The 25,209-nt window shown below is 50.7% G+C and overlaps 1 protein-coding gene and 1 long non-coding RNA gene across 2 annotated transcripts in view; one reads left to right on the top strand and one right to left on the bottom strand.

Moving 5' to 3' along the window:
* IL21R (interleukin 21 receptor) overlaps positions 1–444 on the bottom strand; it is a 32,628-nt gene extending 32,184 nt beyond the window's left edge. The window contains exon 1 of the mRNA XM_073361584.1: positions 285–444. Within this exon, the coding sequence (XP_073217685.1) occupies positions 285–294 (10 nt within the window). The 5' untranslated portion in view covers positions 295–444. The remainder of the gene's footprint in view (positions 1–284) is intronic.
* LOC140918032 (uncharacterized) lies at positions 376–22,321 on the top strand. The gene is made up of 3 exons (XR_012161055.1): positions 376–541; positions 18,586–18,670; positions 21,926–22,321. It is a non-coding gene; the product is annotated as an uncharacterized lncRNA (long non-coding RNA).
* The last annotated feature ends 2,888 nt before the right edge of the window (positions 22,322–25,209 follow it).

Raw genomic sequence — 25,209 nt, forward strand, 5'->3', positions numbered from 1 at the left:
CAGTAAGTGCTCTTCCCTGAGCATTGAGCTTGACAGCTACTGTACACAGCAATAATCTAAAAACATCTGACCATAGGGTTAAAGCAACAGGTAAATCAGAACGGAAGCAAAATAATCCTTATTCTGTGCAATGAAAGTCAATGTGGATGTCACCAGAGGGGCAAGTACAGTATCGTCTATAGGAAAGATTTTAAATGTATTCAAACTTATCAATAGAGGCATTAACAAACTGCTTCAAGCTGGCAACAAACCTCTATGGGGATTGGTAGAATCCCTGATATTACCTTGCCTCATCCTTTCAGATGTCCATTTCAGCCTCCCAAAAATCCATAGGGCACTTGCCTGGTTAACATGTTACTGTCATTGCAGACACTGAAAGCAAAGGCTATGACAAGCAGGTGGAGTTCATCAGCACCGAATGAGTGAAAACTAAAAATCTGCTCCTGAGCAATACAGAGCAGTAATGTATTGGAATGTACAGTGATATACGGTGGCTGACGTCAGCTCTGTATCAGTATTACTGTGCAGAATGAAGGATGTGGTGAGTACATTAACGCAATGAATTCATGCCTCCGACACCCACGCAGTGCTCCGGGCTGTATTTCTCTGCTCTCTAACGCTCACATGTGAGAAAATGGTGGGAGAAGTGGTGCAAACCCACACTTTAAAAGGTCATTTAAAGGGATTTTGTGGGGATGGTGGATTCAGAGACCTGCAGTGCAGAAGCATCAGCCCTGGGCCCTTAGACTTGAAGTGTTAATTGTAATTAATTCCACAGTCATGCACGGCTAACCACTATGCTGGCATGTCAGAGGCAGGGGCCCATCTGCAGCCAAGTGCAGCTCTGCTCAGTGGCTCTGGCTGCACCTGCTGGGCTGCTGACAGCAGAACAGCAGGAAATCCCTGACAGACTCAGCAGCAGGAGGTGAAATGCCTGAGAATGAAGGGCAATGGGTTCGTGCAGGCAGGGCAGAGAATGCACGCTGGAGCCTGGCCACACAGGGAGATGCCGTGCCTTGACTCTGCCTGTCCGTGGCTTGGCAGTAGCCAGTGAGGCAGGCTGAAGATTCCAAGGCCTGGGCAGAGCTTCTTTGTGCAGAGGAGCATGACGACAGATGGGCCATTCCCCCGCAGGGTGCCCTGAGCTGAGGGGCAGACATGGGGAGATAGGAGCCTATTCCTCACACCCGCAGGAGCAGCCTTGCGGGAGAGGGTGAGCAGAGCCAAGGACAGCTTGAGCGGGCCTGGAAAAGCCAGAGGGATCAGGGTATTGAAGAGAGTTAAGGCAGGCTGTGAAGGAGGGAGGTTGTTTGAGGACAGGAAGGTGTGAGGAGAGCTGGGGCAGCCAGAGGGTGTTGCGAGGTGTCTTGGATCCTGGGTGTGTGTATTGGGGTGGTGGGATACAGTCAGGAGCATGGCGGGTGTTGGGAGCTGGGGGATCCCAGGGACAGGCTCCCCTGCAGTATTGTCAATATCAAGCATATCAAAAATCATGAGTGAGACCCCCCCAGATCATGAGATTTGTAAAGCCTCTAGTGAGTTTTTTGGTCTGACCAGTGGTTGTTGCATTCCCCCTGCCCACCCCTGTGTACGGTGACAATCAGCACTGCCCACTCTCTCATATTCAATGGGCCAGGGGATTCTGGCCTCGCAGCAGGAGCTCTCACCCCACATCTGCCTGTCCCCTGCCCAGCAATGAATTATACCCCCACCCAGTCCCCCATCAGTTCAGCCCCCTCACTGCCCATCAACTCAGATCCTCTATCAGCTCAGCTCACCGGGGACAGGTGCTTTGGGTGACTGTAAGGGTTGTCTGTGTGAAGCCGTGGTGGGAGATGGCTGCCAAGCCCACTGCTCTGCCCTTGGGTCCCACTCCAGGCCTGAGCGTGGGACTCGCTGGGGCACTCCCTGCCCCTTGCGCTGGCGCCCAGAGCCTGGGCAGAAGTGCAGAGGCCTGGACAGCCCGGCAGCTGTACATGAGTCCCGTTCTGTTAGTGCAGCACCTAGGAGCCCCGGCATGGCGTGGGCTCGTTGTACCACGTGCTGCACAACACCAAGTAGCAGGCAGGCCCTGCCCTGAAGAACTGACAGACCCAAGGAAGTGGCAGGGCTGTAACACACTGGCAGAGGGAACAGTGCGTGTGGCAAACATCAAGTTAGTGCCAAATTTTGGGGGTAGGGGATGCATTTAGTTAGGAGGGGGTTAGCTAAATGGAAAGAAAAGGGAAGGGTTTGGAGACACAGAAAGGGCGGGGCTGAGGAGAACAGGGGAGGAGTGGAGAAGAGGTCCCTTGTGGTGCCTGGTGGGTGCTCAAAAATTGATAAGGGAAGCTAAAGACATCAGAAAAAATCCCTGGCTTGTGGGGCTAAGGATAAGAAGAAGTTGTTAAAATATACTGGGATCAGTAGCAATGGTATCAACCCATGACTAGATGGAGATGGTGAAATTGTTAATAATGATGCAGACGTGGTCAATAATATTTCTGTTCTGTGTTTGGAAAGAAGCAGCTGGCTGAGATCTCTGACTTGTGCTGTTAATTTTTAATAAATCTTAGGTTCCCAAGGAAATTCCAAAAGACTGGAAGAATGCTAAAGCTATGCCAAAATTCAAAAAGGGAAGTGAGATGAGCTGGATGATTATAGGCCAGGTGGCCTGATGTCAATCCTGGATAAATGAATGGAAAAGCTAATATGAGGTTCAATTGATAAAGAATTAAAGGATATATAAATAATTAATGCCAGTCCATTGGGTTTTAGGGAAACAATATAGCACATGTTACATGATTTAAGAACTGGCTATCTGACAGATTGCCAAAAGTAGTTGTCAATGGAGAATCATCATCTAATGGGGGTGTTTCTAGTGGTGTAATGCAGGAATCAGCTCTAGGCCTAATGCTTTCAGCATTTTCATCAATGATCTGGAAGTAAATATAAAATCACCGCTGACAAAATTTGTGTTTTAATACAGCCAGATGCAAAGTTACACAGCTGGGGACAAGGAATGCAGACTGTACTTACAGAACGGGGGCCTGTATGCTGGGAAGCAGGGACTCTAAAATGATTTAGGCAGGGGTGATAGTAACTTAACGGACTTACTGGTATGCAGGGTGGCCAGGGTCTAGGCAAGGTGGGGAGGCTCCTCTGGGGCCCCGGCAGAGGCGGGGCTTTGGGCGGAGAGGGCAGGGCTGGGGCCAGACTCCCCCAGCCAGCCCGTCAGCGGTGCCCAGCCTATGTGGCCCAGGGCTCGAGTGGTGATTGAAAGGGCCCAGGGCTCCAGCCGCTGGTGTGGTAGGGGCACTATCCTGGAGCCCTGGGATAGTGGCGGCCAGGAGCCCTGGGGCTCTGGGGCTGCAATTTAAAGGGCCAGGGGCTCCAGCCGCTGTTGGGAGTCCCGGGCCCTTTTAAATCTCCAGGCCCTGGGGCAGCTGCCCCTTTTGCACCCCCGCATCAGTGGCCCTGCCGGTATGGTTGGCTGTGTGCCAGCAGCCACTTTCTTACCAATACGCCGTACCGTACGGTACCAGCTTACTTTCACCTCTGGATTTCGAGGTCACAATGGACAAACAACTCAAAATGAGCTCCCAGCGTGATACTGTGGCACAAAGGACTAATGTTCTCCCTGGATGTATAACCAGAGTATGGGTATGAGTAGGGAGGTGATTTTATCTCGGTATGATGAGGCTAATACTGTGTACAGTTCTGCTGTCCACATTTTGAAAGGGATGGTGAAAAGCTGGAGAGCATGCAGAAAAGAGTCACAAAATGATTCAAGGCATGGGGAAAATGCCTGACAGTGAGAGCTGTTTAGCATATCAGAAAGATGACCGAAGATTGACTTGCTTACACCCTATAAATACCTTCATGGGGAGAAAATACCGAGCACTAAGGACGCTTTAATCTAGCAGAAAAAGGAATAAAACCCCCCAATTGCTGGAAGTTGAAGTTACACAAATTGAAAAGAGAAATTAGGCGTGATGATTTGCAAGCAAGGGTGATTAACCACCGAAACAAGCTACCAAGGGAAGTGGTGCATTCTCCATCTCCTGAGGGTTTCAGATCCAGACTGGAAGCCTTTCTGGAAGAGATGCTTGAGCCAAGCACAAGTTACTGGGCTCAGTACAAGGGAACTGGGTGACATTTAATGGCTTGTGATATGCAGGAGGTCAGACTAGGTGAGCTAATGGTCCCTTCTTGCCTTAAACTCTATGAATCTTGAGCACTGTGATTCAGTTCTGGGGGGCAGGGGACTGGCAGGTCCCAGCAGTGCAAGGACAGCAGAGCATGTGCCCCCTATCTAATCAACCCCCTTTTTCCATTACTTGTAATGCAGCCCTATGATCTTGCTAAACGTTTTAAGCAAAATTTGCTGACTTGAAGCCACTGGCAGACAATTTTTGACCAGCTTTGATGGTCCCCATCACTCCCACTGTAAGCGTGTGAACTGATTTCTTCCCTTTAGCCGCTGATCGCCCTCCCTCCACCGGCTTGCCCTGTAGCCACATGGTACTTGTTGGGTGGGGCAGGGATGTAGTTACAGGAATGGGGTAGAGAAAGATGGGGGGTACTTATGGGGATGGGGTATGGGCAGGGCTGGGATAGTGATTGGCATGTGAGAAGAATGGGGTGGTAGGTACTGGGATGGGTGAAGAGTTAGCGGGTTGGGATCGTGGTGGGTTGTGGCTGGGGCACGGCAGGGTGGGGGCGGGGTTGGTTTGTGGGTTCAGATAGTGGTGGGTTGTGGCTAGGGCAGGGCAGGGTGGGGGCGGGGTTGGTTAGTGGGTTCGGATAGTGGTGGGTTGTTGCTGGTGGCTGGGGCGGGGCAGGGCAGGGTGGGGGCGGGGCTCGTTCATGGGTTGGGATCGTGGTGGGTTGTGGCTGGGGCAGGGTGGGGGCGGGGTTGGTTAATGGGTTGGGATCGTGGTGGGTTGTGGCTGGGGCAGGGTGGGGGCGGGGTTGGTTAGTGGGTTGGGATAGTGGTGGGCTGTTACTGGTGGCTGGGGCAGGGTGGGGACGGGGTTGGTTAATGGGTTGGGATCGTGGTGGGTTGTGGCTGGGGCAGGGTGGGGGCGGGGTTGGTTAGTGGGTTGGGATAGTGGTGGGCTGTTACTGGTGGCTGGGGCAGGGTGGGGACGGGGTTGGTTAATGGGTTGGGATCGTGGTGGGTTGTGGCTGGGGCAGGGCAGGGCAGGGCAGGGCAGGGGTGGGGTTGGTTAGTGGGTTGGGATCGTGGTGGGTTGTGGCTGGGGCAGGGTGGGGGCGGGGTTGGTTAGTGGGTTGGGATAGTGGTGGGCTGTTGCTGGTGGCTGGGGCAGGGTGGGGACGGGGTTGGTTAATGGGTTGGGATCGTGGTGGGTTGTGGCTGGGGCAGGGCAGGGCAGGGCAGGGCAGGGGTGGGGTTGGTTAGTGGGTTGGGATCGTGGTGGGTTGTGGCTGGGGCGGGGCAGGGCAGGGTGGGGGCGGGGCTCGTTCATGGGTTGGGATCGTGGTGGGTTGTGGCTGGGGCAGGGTGGGGGCGGGGTTGGTTAGTGGGTTGGGATAGTGGTGGGCTGTTGCTGGTGGCTGGGGCAGGGTGGGGACGGGGTTGGTTAATGGGTTGGGATCGTGGTGGGTTGTGGCTGGGGCAGGGCAGGGCAGGGCAGGGCAGGGGTGGGGTTGGTTAGTGGGTTGGGATCGTGGTGGGTTGTGGCTGGGGCGGGGCAGGGCAGGGTGGGGGCAGGGTTGGTTAGTGGGTTTGGATAGTGGTGGGTTGTGGCTGGTGGCTGGGGCAGGGTGGGGCAGGGTGGGGGCGGGGTTGGTTAGTGGGTTGGGATCGTGGTGGGTTGTGGCTGATGGCTGGGGCAAGGCAGGGTGGGGGCAGGGTTAGTTAGTGGGTTGGGATCGTGGTGGGCTGTTGCTGGTAGCTGGGGCAGGGCAGGGAGGGGGCGGCATTGGTTAGTGGGTTCGGATAGTGGTGGGTTGTGGCTGGTGGCTGGGGCGGGGCAGGGTGAGGAGGGGCTGGCTGAACAGTTGTGTGTATTTTGTTTTTTAGCAATTGTTGAATGCTCACATGGTGGGGTTTTCCTGCTGACAGGGCAGAGCAGGGAAAAAAGAGCTTTCGGGATCAGGCCCAGGGCAAAGGGTGGCAAATGCCCTTGGTGTGTATTGTGCATCTCTGTGGCATGGTGAGGCTCATTGGTTGTGTCTCTGCTGCGTATCTGGGAGTAGCTCTTGTGAATGCTGAAGTGGGGACAAAGGCAGCTGGGCCCTGAGGCTGCCAGTGAGTGCCACGTGGACCGTTAGTGCCAGGATCATTGCATCTTAACACAGGGATCAGCCTGGGGCGCGCTCGTGCTGCAGAGTTTCTATCTGTAGCATTCCACACAAAGCATTGCACTCTCCAAGCCCATGAGGGGCTGGGCACAGGGACAAATATACAGCTTCTCTGAGAGCCCCTATTTCTGTCACAGCCTGTGCTGTGCGAAACAGTCAGCAGAGATACCGCCTTCCTTGGACAAGGCAAGTCCAGTGACGCCCAAAGTTCCAGCTCTACTCTGTGACTGTCGCCACAGCACACAGCAGTCTAGAGAGACTCTTCACTGCAGTTGTGGGTGTCGCCGACTCTTCTGCCCCAAAGGCATCAGAGTTTCCATAGTCAATAACACAGGCAGCAGAGGGAAAGGTGCACAGGGCTCAGAAATATAGACCTAACCCTCCCAGGGCAACGGGTTGGGATGTCAGGCCATTTCCCTGATATCGGTTTGTGGCAGCTCAGACGCAAGACAAGAAAACATTCCTCTGCCTCAAACTACCCTGGGCTGTAACCTCCGTGCTGCAGGGTCTGTTTCCATGGGAAAGGGGAGGTTCGGGGGATTTCTCACACTGAGAAAGCAGGACAAACAGCGAGTTCTCTCAAGTGCCTCGACAAATGCACGAAGCCTGGGAAACAAGCAGGGAGAACTGGAAGTCCTGGCAAAGTCAAGGAATTTTGATGTGATTGGAATAATAGAGACTTGGTGGGGTAACTCACATGACTGGAGTACTGTCATGGATGGATATAAACGGTTCAGGAAGGACAGGCAGGGCAGAAAAGGTGGGGAGAGTTGCACTGTATGTAAGGGAGCAGTATGACTGCTCAGAGCTCCAGTATGAAACTTCAGAAAAACCTGAGAGTCTCTGGATTAAGTTTAGAAGTGTGAGCAACAAGGGTGATGTCATGGTAGGAGTCTGCTATAGACCACCGGACCAGGGAGATGAGGTGGACGAGGCTTTCTTCCGGCAACTCACGGAAGTTACTAGATCGTGGGCCCTGGTTTTCATGGGAGACTTCAATCACCCTGATATCTGCTGGGAGAGCAATACATCGGTGCACAGACAATCCAGGAAGTTTTTGGAAAGTGAAGGGGACAATTTCCTGGTGCAAGTGCTGGAGGAACCAACTAAGGGCAGAGCTCTTCTTGACCTGCTGCTCACAAACCAGGAAGAATTAGTAGGGGAAGCAAAAGTGGATGGGAACCTGGGAGGCAGTGACCATGAGCTGGTCAAGTTCAGGATCCTGACACAGGGAAGAAAGGAGAGCAGCAGAATACGGACCCTGGACTTCAGAAAAGCAGACTTTGACTGCCTCAGGGAACTGATAGGCAGGATCCCCTGGGAGAATAACATGACAGGGAAAGGAGTCCAGGAGAGCAGGCTGTATTTCAAAGAATCCTTATTGAGGTTACAGGGACAAACCATCCCGATGTGTAGAAAGAATAGTAAATATGGTAGGCGACCAGCTTGGCTTCACTTTGAAATCCTTGCTGATCTTAAACACAAAAAAGAAGCTTACAAGAAGTGGAAGATTGGACAAAGGAGCACGGAAGAGTATAAAAATTTTGCTCGGGCATGCAGGAGTGAAATCAGGAAGGCCAAATCACACCTGGAGTTGCAGCTAGCAAGAGATGTTAAGAGTAACCAGATTGGTTTCTTCAGGTATGTTAGCAACAAGAAGAAAGTCAAAGAAAGTGTGGGCCCCTTACTGAATGAGGGAGGCAACCTAGTGACAGTGGGTGTGGAAAAAGCTAATGTATTCAATACTTTTTTTGCCTCTGTCTTCACGAACAAGGTCAGATCCCCGACTACTGCACTGGGCAGCACAGCATGGGGAGGAGGTGACCAGCCCTCTGTGGAGAAAGAAGTGGTTTGGGACTTTTTAGAAAAGCTGGACGAGCACAAGTCCATGGGGCCGGATGCGCTGCATGCGAGAGTCCTAAAAGAGTTGGTGGATGTGATTGCAGAGCCATTGGCCATTATCTTTGAAAACTCATGGCGATCGGGGGAAGTCCTGGACGACTGGAAAAAGGCTCATGTAGTGCCCATCTTTAAAAAAGGGAAGAAGGAGGATCCTGGGAGCTGCAGGCCAGTCAGCCTCACTTCAAGCCCTGGAAAAATCATGGAGCAGGTCCTCAAGGAATCACTTTCCTCTCCTTTAAGTGCTTCAGAATTGATCAGGAACAGTCAGCATGGATTCACCAAGGGCAAGTCATGCCTGGCTAATCTAATTGCCTTCTATGATGAGATAACTGGCTCTGTGGATGAGGGGAAAGCAGTGGACGTGTTGTTCCTTGACTTTGGCAAAGCTTTTGACACCGTCTCCCACAGTATTCTTGCCAGCAAGTTAAAGAAGTATGGGCTGGATGAATGGACTATACAGTGGATAGAAAGTTGGCTAGATTGTCGGGCTCAACGGGTTGTGATCAATGGCTCCATGTCTAGTTGGCAGCCGGTATCATGTGGAGTGCCCCAAGGGTCGGTCTTCGGGCCGGTTATGTTCAATATCTTCATTAATGATCTGGAGGATGGTGTGGATTTGCACCCTCAGCAAGTTTGCAGATGACACTAAACTGGGAGGAGAGGTAGATACGCTGGAGGGTAGGGATAGGGTACAAAGGGCCCTAGACAAATTGGAGGATTGGGCCAAAAGAAATCTGATGAGGTTCAACAAGGACAAGTGCAGAGTCCTGCACTTAAGACGGAAGAATCTCATGCACCGCTACAGACTAGAGACTGAATGGCTCGGCAGCAGTTCTGCAGAAAAGGACCTAGGGGTTACAGTGGATGAGAAGCTGGCTATGAGTCAACAGTGTGCCCTTGTTGCCAAGAAGGCCAATGGCATTTTGGGATGTATAAGTAAGGGCATTGCCAGCAGATCGAGGGATGTGATCGCTCCCCTCTATTTTACATTGGTGAGGCCTCATCTGGAGTACTGTGTCCAGTTTTGGGCCCCACACTAGAAGAAGGATGTGGAAAAATTGGAAAACATCCAGCAGAGGGCAACAGAAATGGTTGGGGGACAGGAACACATGACTTATGAGGAGAGGCTGAGGGAACTGGGATTGTTTAGTCTGCGGAAGAGAAGCATGAGGGGGGTTTTGATAGCTGCTTTCAACTACCTGAAAGGGGGTTCCAAAGGGTATGGATCTAGACTATTCTCAGTGGTAGAAGAGGACAGGACAAGGAGTAATGGTCTCAAGTTGCAGTGGGGGAGGTTTAGGTTGGATATTAGGAAAAACTTTTTCACTAGGAGGGTGGTGAAGCACTGGAATGCGTTACCTAGGGAGGTGGTAGAATCTCCTTCCTTAGAAGTTTTTAAGGTCAGGCTTGACAAAGCCCTGGCTGGGATGATTTAGTTGGGGATTGGTCCTGCTCTGAGCAGGGGGTTGGACTAGATGACCTCCTGAGGTCCCTTCCAATCCTGATATTCTATGATTCTGTGATTGCTGGACGTGTATTAGTAGAGTTGCTGGCTCTATGAGTCTTGGCAGAGGCCTCTTAACTGGGAGACAGGCATTTGTTTGTGTGTAATTAGAAAACTAGCACAAATATATACAATAAGTAGTGCAATCACGGCTTTGACAATTTCCTGCTCTACAGTGTTTTGCTATTAATGCTTCTAATTATTAAGCTCATGATATGGAAAAACAATAGCTCTCCATATTTTCTGCCTGTTACAATGGAAATAAAACCATCTGCTAAGCAACCACCATGTTTCTAAATGTTACATGCCTAGCACTGCCTCCCTAGAGTCAAACCATCTCTACATTTATGAGAGGTTTCAGAGGAGCAGCCGTGTTAGTCTGTATCCGCAAAAAGAAAAGGAGGACTTGTGGCACCTTAGAGACTAACCAATTTATTTGAGCGTAAGCTTTCGTGAGCTACAGCTCACTTCATCGGATGAATCTGCTTAGCTCACAAAAGCTCATGCTCAAATAAATTTGTTAGTCTCTAAGGTGCCACAAGTCCTCCTTTTCTTTTTACATTTATGAGGAAGATAATCTGCATATTACCAAAAATAATGAGGTAAAGTGACAGCAGAACAGCTGAGAGCTGAGTAGCATTCTTCCACCGGATGGAAACAGCAAGAGAAGAAGCCACTTGAAAGCCCAGGAAATAAGGTAAAATATGAATGAGCCTTGCAGAATGTGGAGGTGTTAGTCAGCAAAGCAGATGCAAGAAAACAACAAAGCCAGGCAGGGAGACTAGTTAATATAGACCAAATGGTAAGAGGAGGTGCAGCCAGCATGGCTCATGGAGAACAGCTCCTGCAGGATTCCAGCCAGCTGGGAAAACTGCCGGAGAAAACAGTGAAACCTGGATTTATCCCTGAAAACCAGGCTTGGACTGGGGCAGGGACTGCAGGTACCAAGCCTGGCACCATGGGCTTCATTCAAAGTAACCCTCCCAGTCCCAGAGCGAGAGATGGACGAGGCAGCCTGTTTGGTGACCACAGTACAGGGCGGTTCCCTGCACAGCACCGAGCCCACCCGACATGATGTGTCCATCACCAAGGCCCTGTTCCCTTCCCTGCACCAAACCTGCATTTCTTCATCCAAAACCATTTTAAAAGTGAAACTTCAAACTGGTAAAGCAGGTGTCCCCACCCAGCCCCCCAGTAACCCAAGCAGCCTACCCTCCCACCCTTCTCATTCTGCCTAGCGCCCAACTTGACACTGCGAGTTCGGGTCCAGCCCCTGGGTAATGCATTTCTTTTCTGAATGTGCATTAGGCCTGAATTCACCCTGACTGAAACCACAGGATCTTGGGGGCAGGGGAAGGGGTTACACTTCATCTCACACGAGAGGGAAGAGGACTTACCTTAGCAGAGCAAAAAGAAAAGGAGGACTTGTGGCACCTTAGCACAGCAGTGAGTGCCTCGCTCTAGCAGCTTCTGAGGGGTCACATGGAGACACTTTCATTTTCTCTTCGGAAAGCACCATGTCACAAACTAGTGAACAGAAACAGGAATGACTGAGCGATTGTGTCCCCAGGGCCATATGGAACAGAAACCCCCGGCCTGGCTCAGGGTTATCCCTATTGCCCTGTCTGACACATGCGGCTGCTGCCCCATTGTGATCTTGCTGTGGGTGAAGCCTGTGGCAGTGAAACGTGACCCATGCTGCTGCCTGATCCCGGCCATGTCCACTCCTTCAGAGCAGATAAACCTCGCCCTCCTTTGATGCAGGCTAATTCAGGCTTCCCCACAACCAGTGGGGATCTGGACATGGTTCGCACCGGTTCACGCGAACTGGTTGTTACATTTACAAGCCGGTTTAGAACCAGTTGTTAAAGGGTTGGGCAAACTCCAGCCTGTGGGCCACATCTGGCCCGCAGGACCGTTCTATCTGGCCCGCCTGAGCGCCTGGCTGGGGAGGCTCCCCTTGAGAATCCCTTTTCACTCACCCGGTGGCGCTCTGGGTCTTCGGCTGCACTTCAGCGGCGGGTCCCTCAGTGCCACCGAAGACCTAGAGTGAGTGAAGGAACCTGTTCTTCAGATTTTGGCAGCTCATCACTGCCCACAACCAGGCACTGTGTAGCCCACTCACTCTGAATCAGAGGATGGAAGAAAGCTCTTGGATCCCACCTAGCCCAGTCTCACAGAGCAGGACTGGTCTTCAGCATGTCTGCTAGAGCTTTGCCCCCAGAAACGGGGCTCCCACCCCTTCCCCAGGGGGGCTATATCACAGCCTTACAGACTCAACATCAGAAACTTTCCCCTGCTGTTCAACTGATTTTTTCCTTCATTTGCTTCAACCTTGTTGTCCTCTTGGTGCCTCCAGCTCCCCCAGAGTGCCCCCCCCAGTGACTGATTTCAGACTGGCCCCTGTTCTTGGTGTCACTTAACCCAGGCAGGCCGACTTGTGTTTGTGATTTCTAGATTGGTGCCCACACAGCCTTCACCCCGCCCTCATCCTCACACTGCCCCTCAGATGCTAAGTGAGGACGGCAACCCACAGAACATTCCCAGGTGTACTTGCCTCAGCCCATGGAGGTGGCAACAACAAGCTGCTTTCTGCTGCCCCTGCACAGCTCTAAACTCATGCAGATCAGCACAGACCTGCTTGTTCTGGCACCGATGGGACCTAGCCTGCTCCTACGTCTAGGTCTAGGATAACAGCACTGTGGATGCCCACTTTGCCGGTATCATGTTGCAAGCAGATATTGGATTTGCTGCCCATTATCACTGCTATCTATGTCTCCTGGAATTGCTTCTTACCACCAAAAACCAGTTACTAACCTTTCCGTAACTATTATTCTTTGAGATGTGTGCACAGTTGTTGGTGAGTTTTTCCTGTAGCGGTACCTATCAGCGTGGGGCAAAGGCATCCCACTGCTTTGTGCACTGCACGTAGGCATAAAAGGGGGGAGCTGCCCCGATCTCCCTCAGTTCCTTCCTGCCAGATAAACACTGATAGAGTGGGGAAGGAGAGCGAATCATGGAATGGACATGTGCAACTCTTCTCGAAGAACAACAGTTATAGAAAGATTAGTAACTGTTGTTCTTCTTGGAGTGATTGCACATCTCCAGTTCAGTGTAGGTGACATCCAAACTGGAGGTTGGCTTGGAGTCTAATTGAACAGGGATTGAAGACTGACTGGTTAAAATTTGGCATCATCTCTAGGTTGTTGGAGGATTGCATAGTCAGAGGCAACCAAATGATATGAAGACCAGGCTTCCGCTTTGTAAATGTCAAATATGAGGATGTGAGCTAGAAAGGCCAAAAGCTGTTTAGGACCTAGTTGAAGAACCAGCACTCAGTCTGGAGGTGTTACATTAGCCAACTGGTAGCATTGCTGAATACAACTGAAAATGTAAGTTTAGATCCTTTGAGTGGATACTGGACAGCCTTTCATTCTGTCTGCAAATGTGATGAACAGTTATGTCAAAGCCTTAAAAGGCTTTCTCCAATCCAGCTAAAAAGCTAATGGCTCTTTTAATATCTAAGCGTGAAGTATCTCCTCACCCTTATGACCAGGAGGCTTTGGAAAGAAGGTTGGTAAGGAGATTGCTTGGTTAATATGAAAACTGGAAACCACCTTAGCAAGGAATCTTGGGTGAGGATGAAGATAAACTTTATCTGTGAAGAAAACTGTATATAGTGGCTCAGATACCACTGTCCTCAATTTCCTCACTCTCCTGGCCGTTGTAATAGCCACCAGAAATGCCCCCCTTCATAGAAAGGTACAATAGGGAGAAGGTCACTAGAGGCTTAAAGTGTGTGTGGGGGTGCGAGGGTGGGGCATTAGTTTTGCTAAGACTAGACTAGATTCAAGTTCCATGGGGAGCCAGAATCCTACACCTGTGGAAAAAAGAGGGGGGAGGGATAGCTCAGTGGTTTGAGCATTGGCCTGCTAAACCCAGGGTTGTGAGTTCAGTCCTTGAGGGGGCCATTTAGGGATCTGGGGCCAAAATTGGGGATTGGTCCTGCCTTAGGGGAGGGATAGCTCAGTGGTTTGAGCATTGGCCTGCTAAACCCAGGGTTGTGAGTTCAATCCTTGAGGGGGCTGTTTAGGGATTTGGACAAAAATTGGGGATTGGTCCTGCTTTGAGCAGGGGGTTGGACTAGATGACCTCCTGAGGTCCCTTCCAATCCTGATATTCTGTGATTCTAAGTCTATCCAGGCCCTTCAGAAATCTCATGGATATTGGGTTGGGAAAAAAAGCAAGCAGTTATCAGTAGTCAGGTAGAAGGCCAAGATAGCCATTAGGTGTGCTCTGACTGAAGTAATTGCTAACCCTTGATGCTTTAGGGACAGAAGATAGTCCAACATGTGCTGAATAGATGCGAGGACCAGGGAAATTCCTTTCAGTCTGGATCAGATGGAGAACCTCTTCCATTTTAGCCAGCTAAGTACTTCTAGTTGATGGTTTTCTACTATTCAGCAGCACTTCCTGGACTTCCCTAGAGCTGGACCCTCTGCAGACATCAGCCATGAAGCCTCCAGGCCATCAGATGAAAGATCTACAGATTGGGCTGGAGGAGGTGACCACGATTCTGTGAAATCAAGTCTGTGTGCAGTGGGAGCGATAGAGGGGGCTGACTGACAAGACTAACAACTCTGAGAACTAGTGCTGAGGAGTCAGCTAGGCGCTCAGTATATGTTAAGCCTTGTCCTGCTTTATTTTGCACAGAACTCTGGGCAGGGATGGATAGGAGGAAAAGCATACAGAAGACCATCTGACGATGTCAGTTGAAAAACATCCATTAATGAAGCCAGGCTTTGGCCTGCTTGGGAGCAAAACTGGTGACTCTTTCTGTTGTGTTTTCTTGCAAATACATCCACTTGGGGAGTTTCCCGGAGCTAGAAAATGGACCTTGTATGTCCAGCTGAAGGGATCAATCATGGTGATTGATAAACAGTCTGCTTAGGCAGTCTGTCAGAGTATTCTGGATCCCTGGAAGGTAAGCCACTTTCAGAGGTATAGAATTGGCAGTGCAGAAGTCCCAAAATAGAATCATTTTCTGACACAGCAGCAAAGTTTGAGTAAGAGGATGCCAACGGTTCTCAGGGCTGATCCTGTTCCAATTCCTCTGTGTGTAGCTTGTGAGACGGGTCCTGATCCTGCACAGTGCTGAGCTCTGTACCAAGGGTGGACTGCTCATGGCATCGATGTTCTTGATGACCAGCAGAGGGAGTAGGATGTGGGGATGCTCTTGACTGAAGGGGAACTCTCATGGGTTCCAAAAGGGCCACTGAAATGGCCCTGGTCTCCAATTGAGTATGGACCCTGGGTCCCTGTGGTATGCTCCATTCTGGAATTGAAGCTGAAACCAAGATGGGCAGGCACCGTTCACAGGTTGCCAAGTGTCTTCAGGCTGAGACCCCTAGAAACCCACTTTGGACTGCAGAGGAGAAGAGTCTGCTTCTTCAGACCATGGAGGAGCCATCCCAGTCAGTACCAGAGAGGTGGCTCCGATGCCAGAGAAAGGGATAGTGGCAAGACCTTCTGTGGCTTTCCCCTGGATGGTAGTGGTTTAATTGGTACATTAACAGCAGAACCCAAGGGTCCCACACGGTGCAGAGGTGAAGCTGTGGTCGTTGTTACTTTCGGTGCTGATGCCAGGTGAGAATCTTGAATTCCCGGGGAAGGTGGTACCAAGAGATTCAGCAACACACTCACAGCTGCAGACGCTTCAGGAGCAGAAGGTGCTGGGGCAACGTTCTGCTCCTGTGACATCTGACCTGAGGTGACAGTGATAGAACTGGCCCTTTGGGAGCTGGTTTCAACAGGCCTGAAGTAGGATCTGGAGTCAACAAACTCCCTGGTTTTGAGGTGTGCTCTGGGGATGCCTCCTTTCTGGGTGCACCCCTGAGTCCTTGGTAGAGCTTAATATCTTCACCTCCGATGTTGATATGCCCAGTACGGAGTCCTTAAATGACTTGCGGTACCTCTTCTTTGGCAGCGGTGAAACGGGTCGGCCTCTCGGTACTGCCAGGGCCAGAGGAGCACGGCTGAATGATGCAGAGGCACTTGGCACCCAGACTGAGCCGGATGGCTCCAATGGAGGGCCGAGAGCCAATTCCAATAGCAGGTACTTAAGTCTGCGTGCCCTGTCCTTTCTGGATCAGGGCTTAAACACTTTACAGATACTGCATGTGTCCTTCACATGAGCCTCCTCCATGCACATAAGACAGTTGAGGTGCAGGTCACTAACCGGCATAGGTTTGCCGAAAGAGTGACAGGGCTTGAAGTCCGGAGAATGGGGCCGAACTCTGGCAGTGACACGGCTACCCAGACGGGAGCTTGTGACAAACAAACAACTTTCTTTTTAAAACTAAGCTAAGCTAAGCTAAATAAACTACACAGCCTCACCTGTAACAACACTGGGTACTAGCTACAATAGCTCCTGGAGAAAGAAGGACTTACACTGTAGAACGGGACCTCTAACGGGCAGAAGGAAGGAACTGAGGGAAGCCGGGGGCAGCTCTGCCCTTTATGCCTGTGCGGAGTGCGCGAGGCAGTGGCGGGGCTGGGGGGAGGGGTGGGCTCAGCTGCTGCCCCGATGAGTACCACTAAGGGGCAAACTCTGACAATGGTGGACAGGAGCGCACCAGTGGACAGACTTCCAGTGGAATGGGTGTGTGCAGTCACTTGAAGAATTGTCTATGCTAAGCCAACCCTGCAGCAACCTGCAACCTGGGTTCAGAGGCAGGCTCCTGCAGGGTAGGCTGGCTACATGGCCATTTGCTGTGTCAGCTGCAGCTTTCAAACCTTGCCAGACAGTATTGATTTCTAAAGGTGATTATTTGTTAGGCTGTCGCTGGAGCTGGTTGGAGATGAGCAGGTTTCTTTGAGTAAAGATGAAGAACAGTTTAGACATGGAACTGTTGCGCTAGGGAAAGCGTATTGCACTGAGTAGTAAAATCCAGTCACTTCAGTCCTGCTGCAGCTGCCTCAGTGGACAGGAAGTCAGAATGGGCAAAAACCTGAAAGGTACAAAACTATCAAACTGATGGAATAGTCTAAACAATTCATGTCATTGTACGGTGTAGAACGGCGCCAGTTGCCACCCAGCATGAGGGGAAGTAGGCCTTACCCCACAGTACCAGCAGTGGGTACGGTCAGTCTCCTGACCACACAGAAATTTAGAAAAGCTGGACGTGCACAAGTCCATGGGGCCGGACGAGTTGCATCCGAGAGTGCTAAAGGAATTGGCGGCTGTGATTGCAGAGCCATTGGCCATTATCTTTGAAAACTCGTGGCGAACGGGGGAAGTCCCGGATGACTGGAAAAAGGCTAATGTGGTGCCCATCTTTAAAAAAGGGAAGGAGGAGGATCCGGGGAACTCCAGACCAGTCAGCCTCACCTCAGTCCCTGGAAAAATCATGGAGCAGGTCCTCAAGGAATCAATTCTGAAGAACTTAGAGGAGAGGAAAGTGATCAGGAACAGTCAGCATGGATTCACCAAGGGAAGGTCATGCCTGACTAATCTAATCGCCTTCTATGATGAGATTACTGGTTCTGTGGATGAAGGGAAAGCAGTGGATGTATTGTTTCTTGACTTTAGCAAAGCTTTTGACACGGTCTCCCACAATATTCTTGTCAGCAAGTTAAAGAAGTATGGGCTGGATGAATGCACTATAAGGTGGGTAGAAAGTTGACTAGATTGTTGGGCTCAACGGGTAGTGATCAATGGCTCCATGTCTAGTTGGTAGCCGGTGTCAAGTGGAGTGCCCCAGGGGTCGGTCCTGGGGCCGGTTTTGTTCAATATCTTCATAAATGATCTGGAGGATGGTGTGGATTGCACTCTCAGCAAATTTGTGGATGATACTAAACTGGGAGGAGTGGTAGATATGCTGGAGGGCAGGGATAGGATACAGAGGGACCTAGACAAATTGGAGGATTGGGCCAAAAGAAATCTGATGAGATTCAATAAGGATAAGTGCAGGGTCCTGCACTTAGGATGGAAGAACCCAATGCACAGCTACAGACTAGGGACTGAATGGCTAGGCAGCAGTTCTGCGGAAAAGGACCTAGGGGTTACAGTGGACGAGAAGCTGGATATGAGTCAACAGTGTGCCCTTGTTGCCAAGAAGGCCAATAGCATTTTGGGATGTATAAGTAGGGGCATAGCGAGCAGATCGAGGGACGTGATCGTCCCCCTCTATTCGGCACTGGTGAGGCCTCATCTGGAGTACTGTGTCCAGTTTTGGGCCCCGCACTACAAGAAGGATGTGGATAAATTGGAGAGAGTCCAGCGAAGGGCAACAAAAATGATTAGGGGTCTGGAACACATGACTTATGAGGAGAGGCTGAGGGAACTGGGATTGTTTAGTCTGCAGAAGAGAAGAATGAGGGGGGATTTGATAGCTGATTTCAACTACTTGAGAGGTGGTTTCAGAGAGGATGGTTCTAGACTATTCTCAGTGGTAGAAGAGGACAGGACAAGGAGTAATGGTCTCAAGTTGCAGTGGGGGAGGTTTAGGTTGGATGTTAGGAAAAACTTTTTCACTAGGAGGGTGGTGAAACACTGGAATGCGTTACCTAGGGAGGTGGTAGAATCTCCTTCCTTAGAAGTTTTTTAAGGTCAGGCTTGACAAAGCCCTGGCTGGGATGATTTAATTGGGGATTGGTCCTGCTTTGAGCAGGGGGTTGGTCTAGATGACCTCCTGAGGTCCCTTCCAACCCTGATATTCTATGATTCTATGAAATCAGGGGCTGGGGATCCATATGCAGCATTGACATGGACGGTGAACAAGGGCCTCAGTGGAATAAGGAAGAGGTCTGGATGGGCTCTTTTCTGGCTGCATACAGCACAGCTTTCACACCCCTTCCCCTCCGCACAGGATCCAAGCATACAGAAATGGAAAGTGACGTACATGCGTGAGGTGTGATACAGCTAAGGAAGAGGCCAGCACGACCCCTTTGCAGGTGAGCATGTCCAGGTACAAGGTACAAGATCTAGGGCCTCCAAGCCTCAGGGAGAAGAGCTAAGACACAGTATTTAGTGATGCAGGTAACTGCAGGGGCTGAAGTGTGGCAGGCGGGGTGCCTGCTGCTGCCATCTCTGGAGTGAGCAGGAGTCGGGAAGACGCGTTCACGACGAGTCCTCAGCATCTCGCGGGATCAGGCCACAGACTGGGTTAGTGGGGATCACAAAGTCGAACTAGGAGCCCAAACTCCTGCCCTCCCAGGGGAAACAAGCCCTTCGCTCACTGAAGCTGTCGCCCTAGCGTGGCCCCTTCCCTCTGTGCTGCAGAGAACATGGGGTGTGTTCCCTACATTTTGCCCCATTCCAGCATGGGTCCCTTGACGTTATTGTAGGGCTGTGGCCTGCACCGAGACCCCCGTGCACCCCCAGGGCTCCCTGGCACCTGAAAGGCTTGTGCAGCAGAGTGAGCCTGCAAGAGACGCAGTCTCCTAGTGCCCTCTGCTGGGACGAATCGGAGCGGGCCAGGGCCAGGGCCAGGGCTTCGGCTTCTTGTGGTGCTGTGGCAGGAGCAGCGGAGGCTCGCCCTGCTGTCATGGTGAATTGCTGCACGGCCCTGGCGAAATCCAGCACGTGCCAGATGGCCAGGACTTAGTTACAATATTGAGCCAAGTATGGAAATTCTCCCCACAACGGGCACCTTTGTGCTTTCCTTACAGCGTGTTGTAACCCCCGCTGCCAGGTGGGTGGCTTATTACAAACAAAACCAGCCATGCTTGAAGTGGTGAGAGGCTGCCTCCACTCATCGCCCCCAGCCCACAGTAAATTCCCCATGCCTCAGAGCTGGGGAAATGGCAGCATGTGGGAAAGTCCCAGCTGCACGTTAGTCACTGGCTCCGTCACCTTCCAGCCTGGGGAACAAACCCCGCGTGCTCTCCTAGAGGCTGCGCACATGTGCATGGGAGCACAGGAAGGAGTGGGGGAATGTGCATGTGCTCTCAGGCAGCGAACCCTGCCTTGCAAAGGCCTGGCAGGATCTGTGCAGTGAGGCTCAGCACAGGGCCTGTCACACATAGGGACATGAAGATGGGGCTGCAATAGGGCCACCATGGCGCCCCTTTAAAGACAGTGTGGCAGCACCATGCAGTGCAATTACAATCTCCTTTCTCAGCTAAAAGACTGGCCAGCAGGCCCATTGCCCACTGACAGCTGTACAGCGGGGGGCTCACAGGCCACGCTCCCCCTTGCAGCAGGGGGAGAGGACAGCTGAGAGGAGCTAGTTCACCTACTGTACAACTTGTGGCTTCTCCTTAACGAGCCCCACTGTCAGCGCCACAGTCAGGAACCACAGCTGTTTCTTTTCTCCAAGGCTCTTCCGCTCAGCCTGGCTCCTGCCCCTTTCACAATCTGTAAAGAGAAGCTACTCAGAGACTGCGGAGAAATGGGGTCTCTGTTAAAGCACCTGCTTGGCCAGCCCCTGGAGAGGCAGGTGTGCTTCGTGTGTACAGCCATATCCTGATGCCTTTACACAGCATCCCTCAGGCTAAGCTCCGGCTGGCGTCAGTGAGTTTGGCCTGAGTAAGGGTGCCTGGGCTCAGGGGCTGGCTGGTTATTGCTCTCAGTGTGTGGAAGGTAACGGTGAACTCTTGATGTGGAGGGAGAGAGCACAAAATGCAGGCAACTGATGGCTATGAAAATCAGCTCCTGTCCTCTCCTCTCTCGCAGATTAGAGACCTCATCTGACATGTAGTTTTTGGATGAGAGAATCTCCAACACAGCAAGAGCAGATAAGGCCAGGTGTGGAGACCAGAGCCTCCCCTGTCACCCGGAGAAGCAGAGCACTGATACCCACAGAAGTGCAGAACCAAAGACATAGGCAAACAGACTATGAGCTCAGAGTCCCTACCTCAGCAGACCTGACAGAGTACAAGCTGTCAACATCTAGTGAATTAACATGACTATGGATGAGCACACTTTCCAGCTTTTCTAACTCATGTATATACACCTTAGCGAGAAACTCTGGTACAGGGATACTGTGTGAGGGTCCAAGTGAGCCTGAGGATAGAAGAGAGACAGTGAGTGCATGGAGGCGTGTCCCTCCCCATATCTGCCGAGTCTCTTTCCTTTGTTTCTGCAACATCTGCTTTGAGAAGTAAAGACCCTGCCGCTGACATCCGGACTGCTTGACTGTTCTCAAGCCACATGCTTGGTGTCAGCAAGTTCACGCACAACCCCACTTCCCTCCCTGCCACCACAGAGCAGTGAGCCATGGCTTCTGCGCTGCGTGTGACAAGGGGAGGAACTGACGTCTGGCTAGGGACGCTGCAGAGCGAGATAAAAGACAGAATTCGGGGCAGTAAATGGTCATATGATGCAGCATTTGAACGGAACAATCTGCAGAGGTGGGGGAAGGGTCCCTCAGAGCATGTACGCTCGCGTGTGTGTATTGCAGGAGTATCGTTCCCTGGAAGCGGCTGGAAACACCTGTCCCTTGTGCAATCCCCATGCCTTCCAAACATACACTTCAGAATTGTCTCTGACGCCTGGTAGCTGTATGTTCTGCAGAGCCCAGGCTGGAAGGGTTTTTCTACAGACAAAGTCCAGGAACAAAGAGAATGAGCTGTGACTAAGGAGGCTTCTGCTGGCAGATGTTCAGCACAGGTGTGAATTTCTAATGAAGCAACATTGTTTACTGAGCAGAGCCGGCACTGCTTTGAAGAGACAGTGTCATCAAATGGAAATAAAAGGCCTGGGTATTACCTTTGCCAAGGCAAAGCAGTTTGTGAGAACCACGGCCTCCCAGCAGTGGGGAGAGGCAGCGCCTAGCCGGGGAAACTCGCCTTTTTTTTCCAGAACCAGCTTTGCATGTTCCTGTTTCACTGAAACATAAGAATGAGAAATTGGAATGGGGGTATTTGGAGAGGAAGGAGCTGAAGGAAAAGTCAGAGAGTGTGTGAGCAAGGAATAATGGCTTTGGAACTAGCGCTGGGTCCAAAGGACACATGGGTCTGAGAAACAAAACTAGGCACAAGCACCTGCTCCGTAATGTCCTCTCAAACCAGGAATGAAACACACTGTAAATGTGTAAAGCAGAATGTGGAGGAACGCTCCAGTGGGGCTCAGAAGGGCAGGCGCCCTGTGCTTGTTCACAAGGGTAGAGGGTCAGGGGGTTGCAGGGTTAGTGTTAACGAGGGTAGGCTTGCTGAAACCCCTCTGGCAGCGACACTCAACTTTGTTCTTTGTCTTTTCAAATACAGGCCTCTCCCTGCAGGTCAGTAATGCCATTTGATTCAGGCCCAGCACCTGGAACCAAACCCCACCTCTACATATCCTCCTCAGAGCTCCTTCAACCAGCTGGATATTCTCTCCAAGCCATTAACAGGAGCAGTTGGGACACTCCCTTACCCTGGGGCACAGAAGCACAGAGAGAGAATCCCTGGTCACTACAATGCAGGACAACACACGGGGGAGGCAGGGAGCGGCCTGATCTCCAGAGAAGGTAAACAGCCAAACCAATGAGTGCAAACTGTGCCAGGCAGTTTACAGCAAGAATGTGAGTCCCAAGTTCCCACTCGCCCTTCTCAGCCAGAGGGTGTTAAATGGTGCACACTGTGCCTGGTAGTCTAAGCACCACTAGTCTGCCTGCTGCTATACACAATCAGTGTCCTATTCTGTTCGACTTCTATGGCCTGTATCCTGTAATCTTGCTCTAACCTTGAACTTGACTGGCTTTAGGGAAGTGACTCATCTGCAAAGGCGGGCGTGATGCTGGGCTGGTCTCTTTTCCTGTTCCCTTTTCACGACATCTTGTGTGTTGTCCTGCAAAGCCACCTCTTTTCTTTAGCGTCACACAGCTATTCCTTCGGCTCTGTCTACCCACAGAAATGGCACCCATTTAACTAAATCAGTGCAGTGTAATCTGTAACCCCCTGGCATGGATACTCTGAAACTGATTTGAAAGTTGTTGAAATCACTGTAGCTCAATTCAGTAACAAATCAAATACAGAGACACTGATTTTATGTACTTGTAACGGGATTTAAGCATCCACACTGGGTGCTAAATGGGTGGTTTGTGTGTGGAGGCCAGATAGGGAGCCCTGTGCACTGAGGCCTTGCTTTTAACCCAGGAGAATGCTAGTGGTTGGCTTGAGCAGCCCCAAAGATAGGCTAAAGGGGGAGTTTCCAATGCCATGTTGGTGAAGGGAGCTGTTCTGTCTTGGTTTGATGCCAGACTTGGTCACTCGACTAAAGGTAATGCTGCTGAACTGCTCATGCTTTCAGAGTGTTGCTCTAGTGACTCTTCTTGTTGACTTGTCCAATTTAATCCCTAATAGAATTCCACTCAGTGAAGTTACAGCCTGGATGCAACTGAATTTAAATATAAATATATGCAAAATAGCGTGAAGGATCAGATTACGGCTTCAGACACACCCAGACAGAATCCAGCCTGAATCTCATCCCAAACTGGCTGCTGTTCACACAGAATTTAGAAAAACTGTTTACTAGCTTCCCACCCCGCCAAGTCCGCAGCACTGCATGCTACGTGCAGCGATAACAGGGTGTGATGGACAAAGTACAGATCTGTGAACAGCACAGTCACGCCCCTCTCTGCTAGGGAGGTGCAGGCATCTTATCTCACAGGTCACTCTGCTAAGGAGGTGGCGTTAGGGTTTCCCTGTCCTCTACTTGTGACTGAGTAAGGAAGTGCAGCAAGCAGAGAAATCAGCCCCACTGGCACGGCAGCATCAGAAAACCCCAGGAGCTCCTGTTACTGAGAGTGAGTTTGGCCTTGCTGTTCTGCCTAGCAGCGTTCCTGTCTTTGTGTTGTGCTCTTAATAGTATTTATTCACAGTTCTTTGCCATCACCACCCAGCCCAGGGGGAGTGACACTAAGCTTGGGAACATGAGCTACATAGAGGCAAAGAAAGTCCCTGGGAAATGCCATACTTCACGTAAAGAGACAGGTGTAAAACCAGAATCACGTCCCAATACAATGTACCAGCAGTAGCAAAATGCGGCTCCGCCATGCACTCACTCTGTGGCGCAGGGCAAGTAATGTTATTACTCTGTGCTTCAGTTTCCCCAGGTGTAAAATGCAGCCAACAGTCTTGCCTGACCTCACAAGGAGAGGAGTGACTGTAAACATCAGTCAGTTACTGTCTGCCAAGTGCTATACCAATGCTGAGCATTATCATCTACTCTAGAGGGCTCTGCAGGAGGACACGTTGCTGTACAGTAGGCAAAGTACAGAAACGAACAAATAAAAGATGCAAATTTACAGGTTTTAAATATTAAGATGTCCCAGTTCACTTTATACAATACAGCCTGAAAAATGACATCTGTACTCTGTCAGCCTGGCCCTTGTTATATGTTCATGCAAACAAACTGCTCAGGGTACTTGAGTTGCAAAATCCCTCTAATTCCTTTCACAAGGAGCCGAAAAGTGCCAACTCCAAATCCAGCAGAGACACTGGGAAGGACCAGGGAGCCCCAAACACAGCCTTTCTGACAAGATAGCCCACGGGGAGTCAATTATTTTTGTGAAGGACCAAATTTCTTGATCAAGGTATAGTCAAGGTCTAGACTCCAGAGAAAATCATAATAAATAATAAAATATAATAAATAATGAGTAAATAAAAAGATTTTGGGGTCTGTTCAAAAGCATCTGGCGGTCCAGATTTGGCCCACATTCTGCCTCTTGACTACTCGTAATACAGCTCAACAGATCCCTGAGCCCAGAGTGGGAAGTGGGCTGTTGCATCACATGAATATTAGCTTATGTTATGTTCTGCTTGAAAAAACAAACAAACTAGATGAATTGAAATACAATACGTGCTTTTCAGTATCATAAGAACGGCCACACTGGGTCAGACCAATGGTCCATTTAGCCCAGCATCCTGGCTTCCAACAGTGGCCGGTGCCAGATGCTTCAGAAGGAGTGAATGGAACAGGGCAATTATTGACTGATCCACTCTGTCATCCAGTTCCAGCTTCTGGCAGTTGGAGGTTTAGGGACACCCGGAGCCAGGGCCGTCCCTAGGGGGTGTGGGGACTGGGACAAACCCTCCCCACCCCTCTGCCCCAGTCCCACCTCCACTCCACCTGTTCCCTGCAAGTCTCTGCCCTGCCCCTATCCCGCCTTCTGCCCCCTCCCCCGATATTTTCTGTCTTCTTGTCTATCCCTTTGCTAATGGTTCCTAATTTTATTAGCTTTTTTGACAGCTTCTGCATATTGAGTGGATTTTTTCAGAGAATTATGCATGATGACTCCAAGATCTTTCTTGAATGTATCAGTTAATTTAGATCCCATCATTTTATATGTATAGTTGGGATTATGTTTTCCAATGTGCATTACTGTGCACTTATCAACACTGAATTTCATCTGCCATTTTGTTGCCCAGTCACCCAGTTTAGTGAGATCCTCTTGTATCAAGTACTATGGTGATAGCTGAACTGTACTCATCCCTGGAATGAATATATAGAATATTTCACCTACAATTAAAGCTATTTTTCAATGAAAAAAATACTCTAAACCCGATAA

This window comes from Lepidochelys kempii, chromosome 10 (assembly GCF_965140265.1).
Source record: "Lepidochelys kempii isolate rLepKem1 chromosome 10, rLepKem1.hap2, whole genome shotgun sequence".
Classification (NCBI taxonomy): domain Eukaryota; kingdom Metazoa; phylum Chordata; order Testudines; family Cheloniidae; genus Lepidochelys; species Lepidochelys kempii.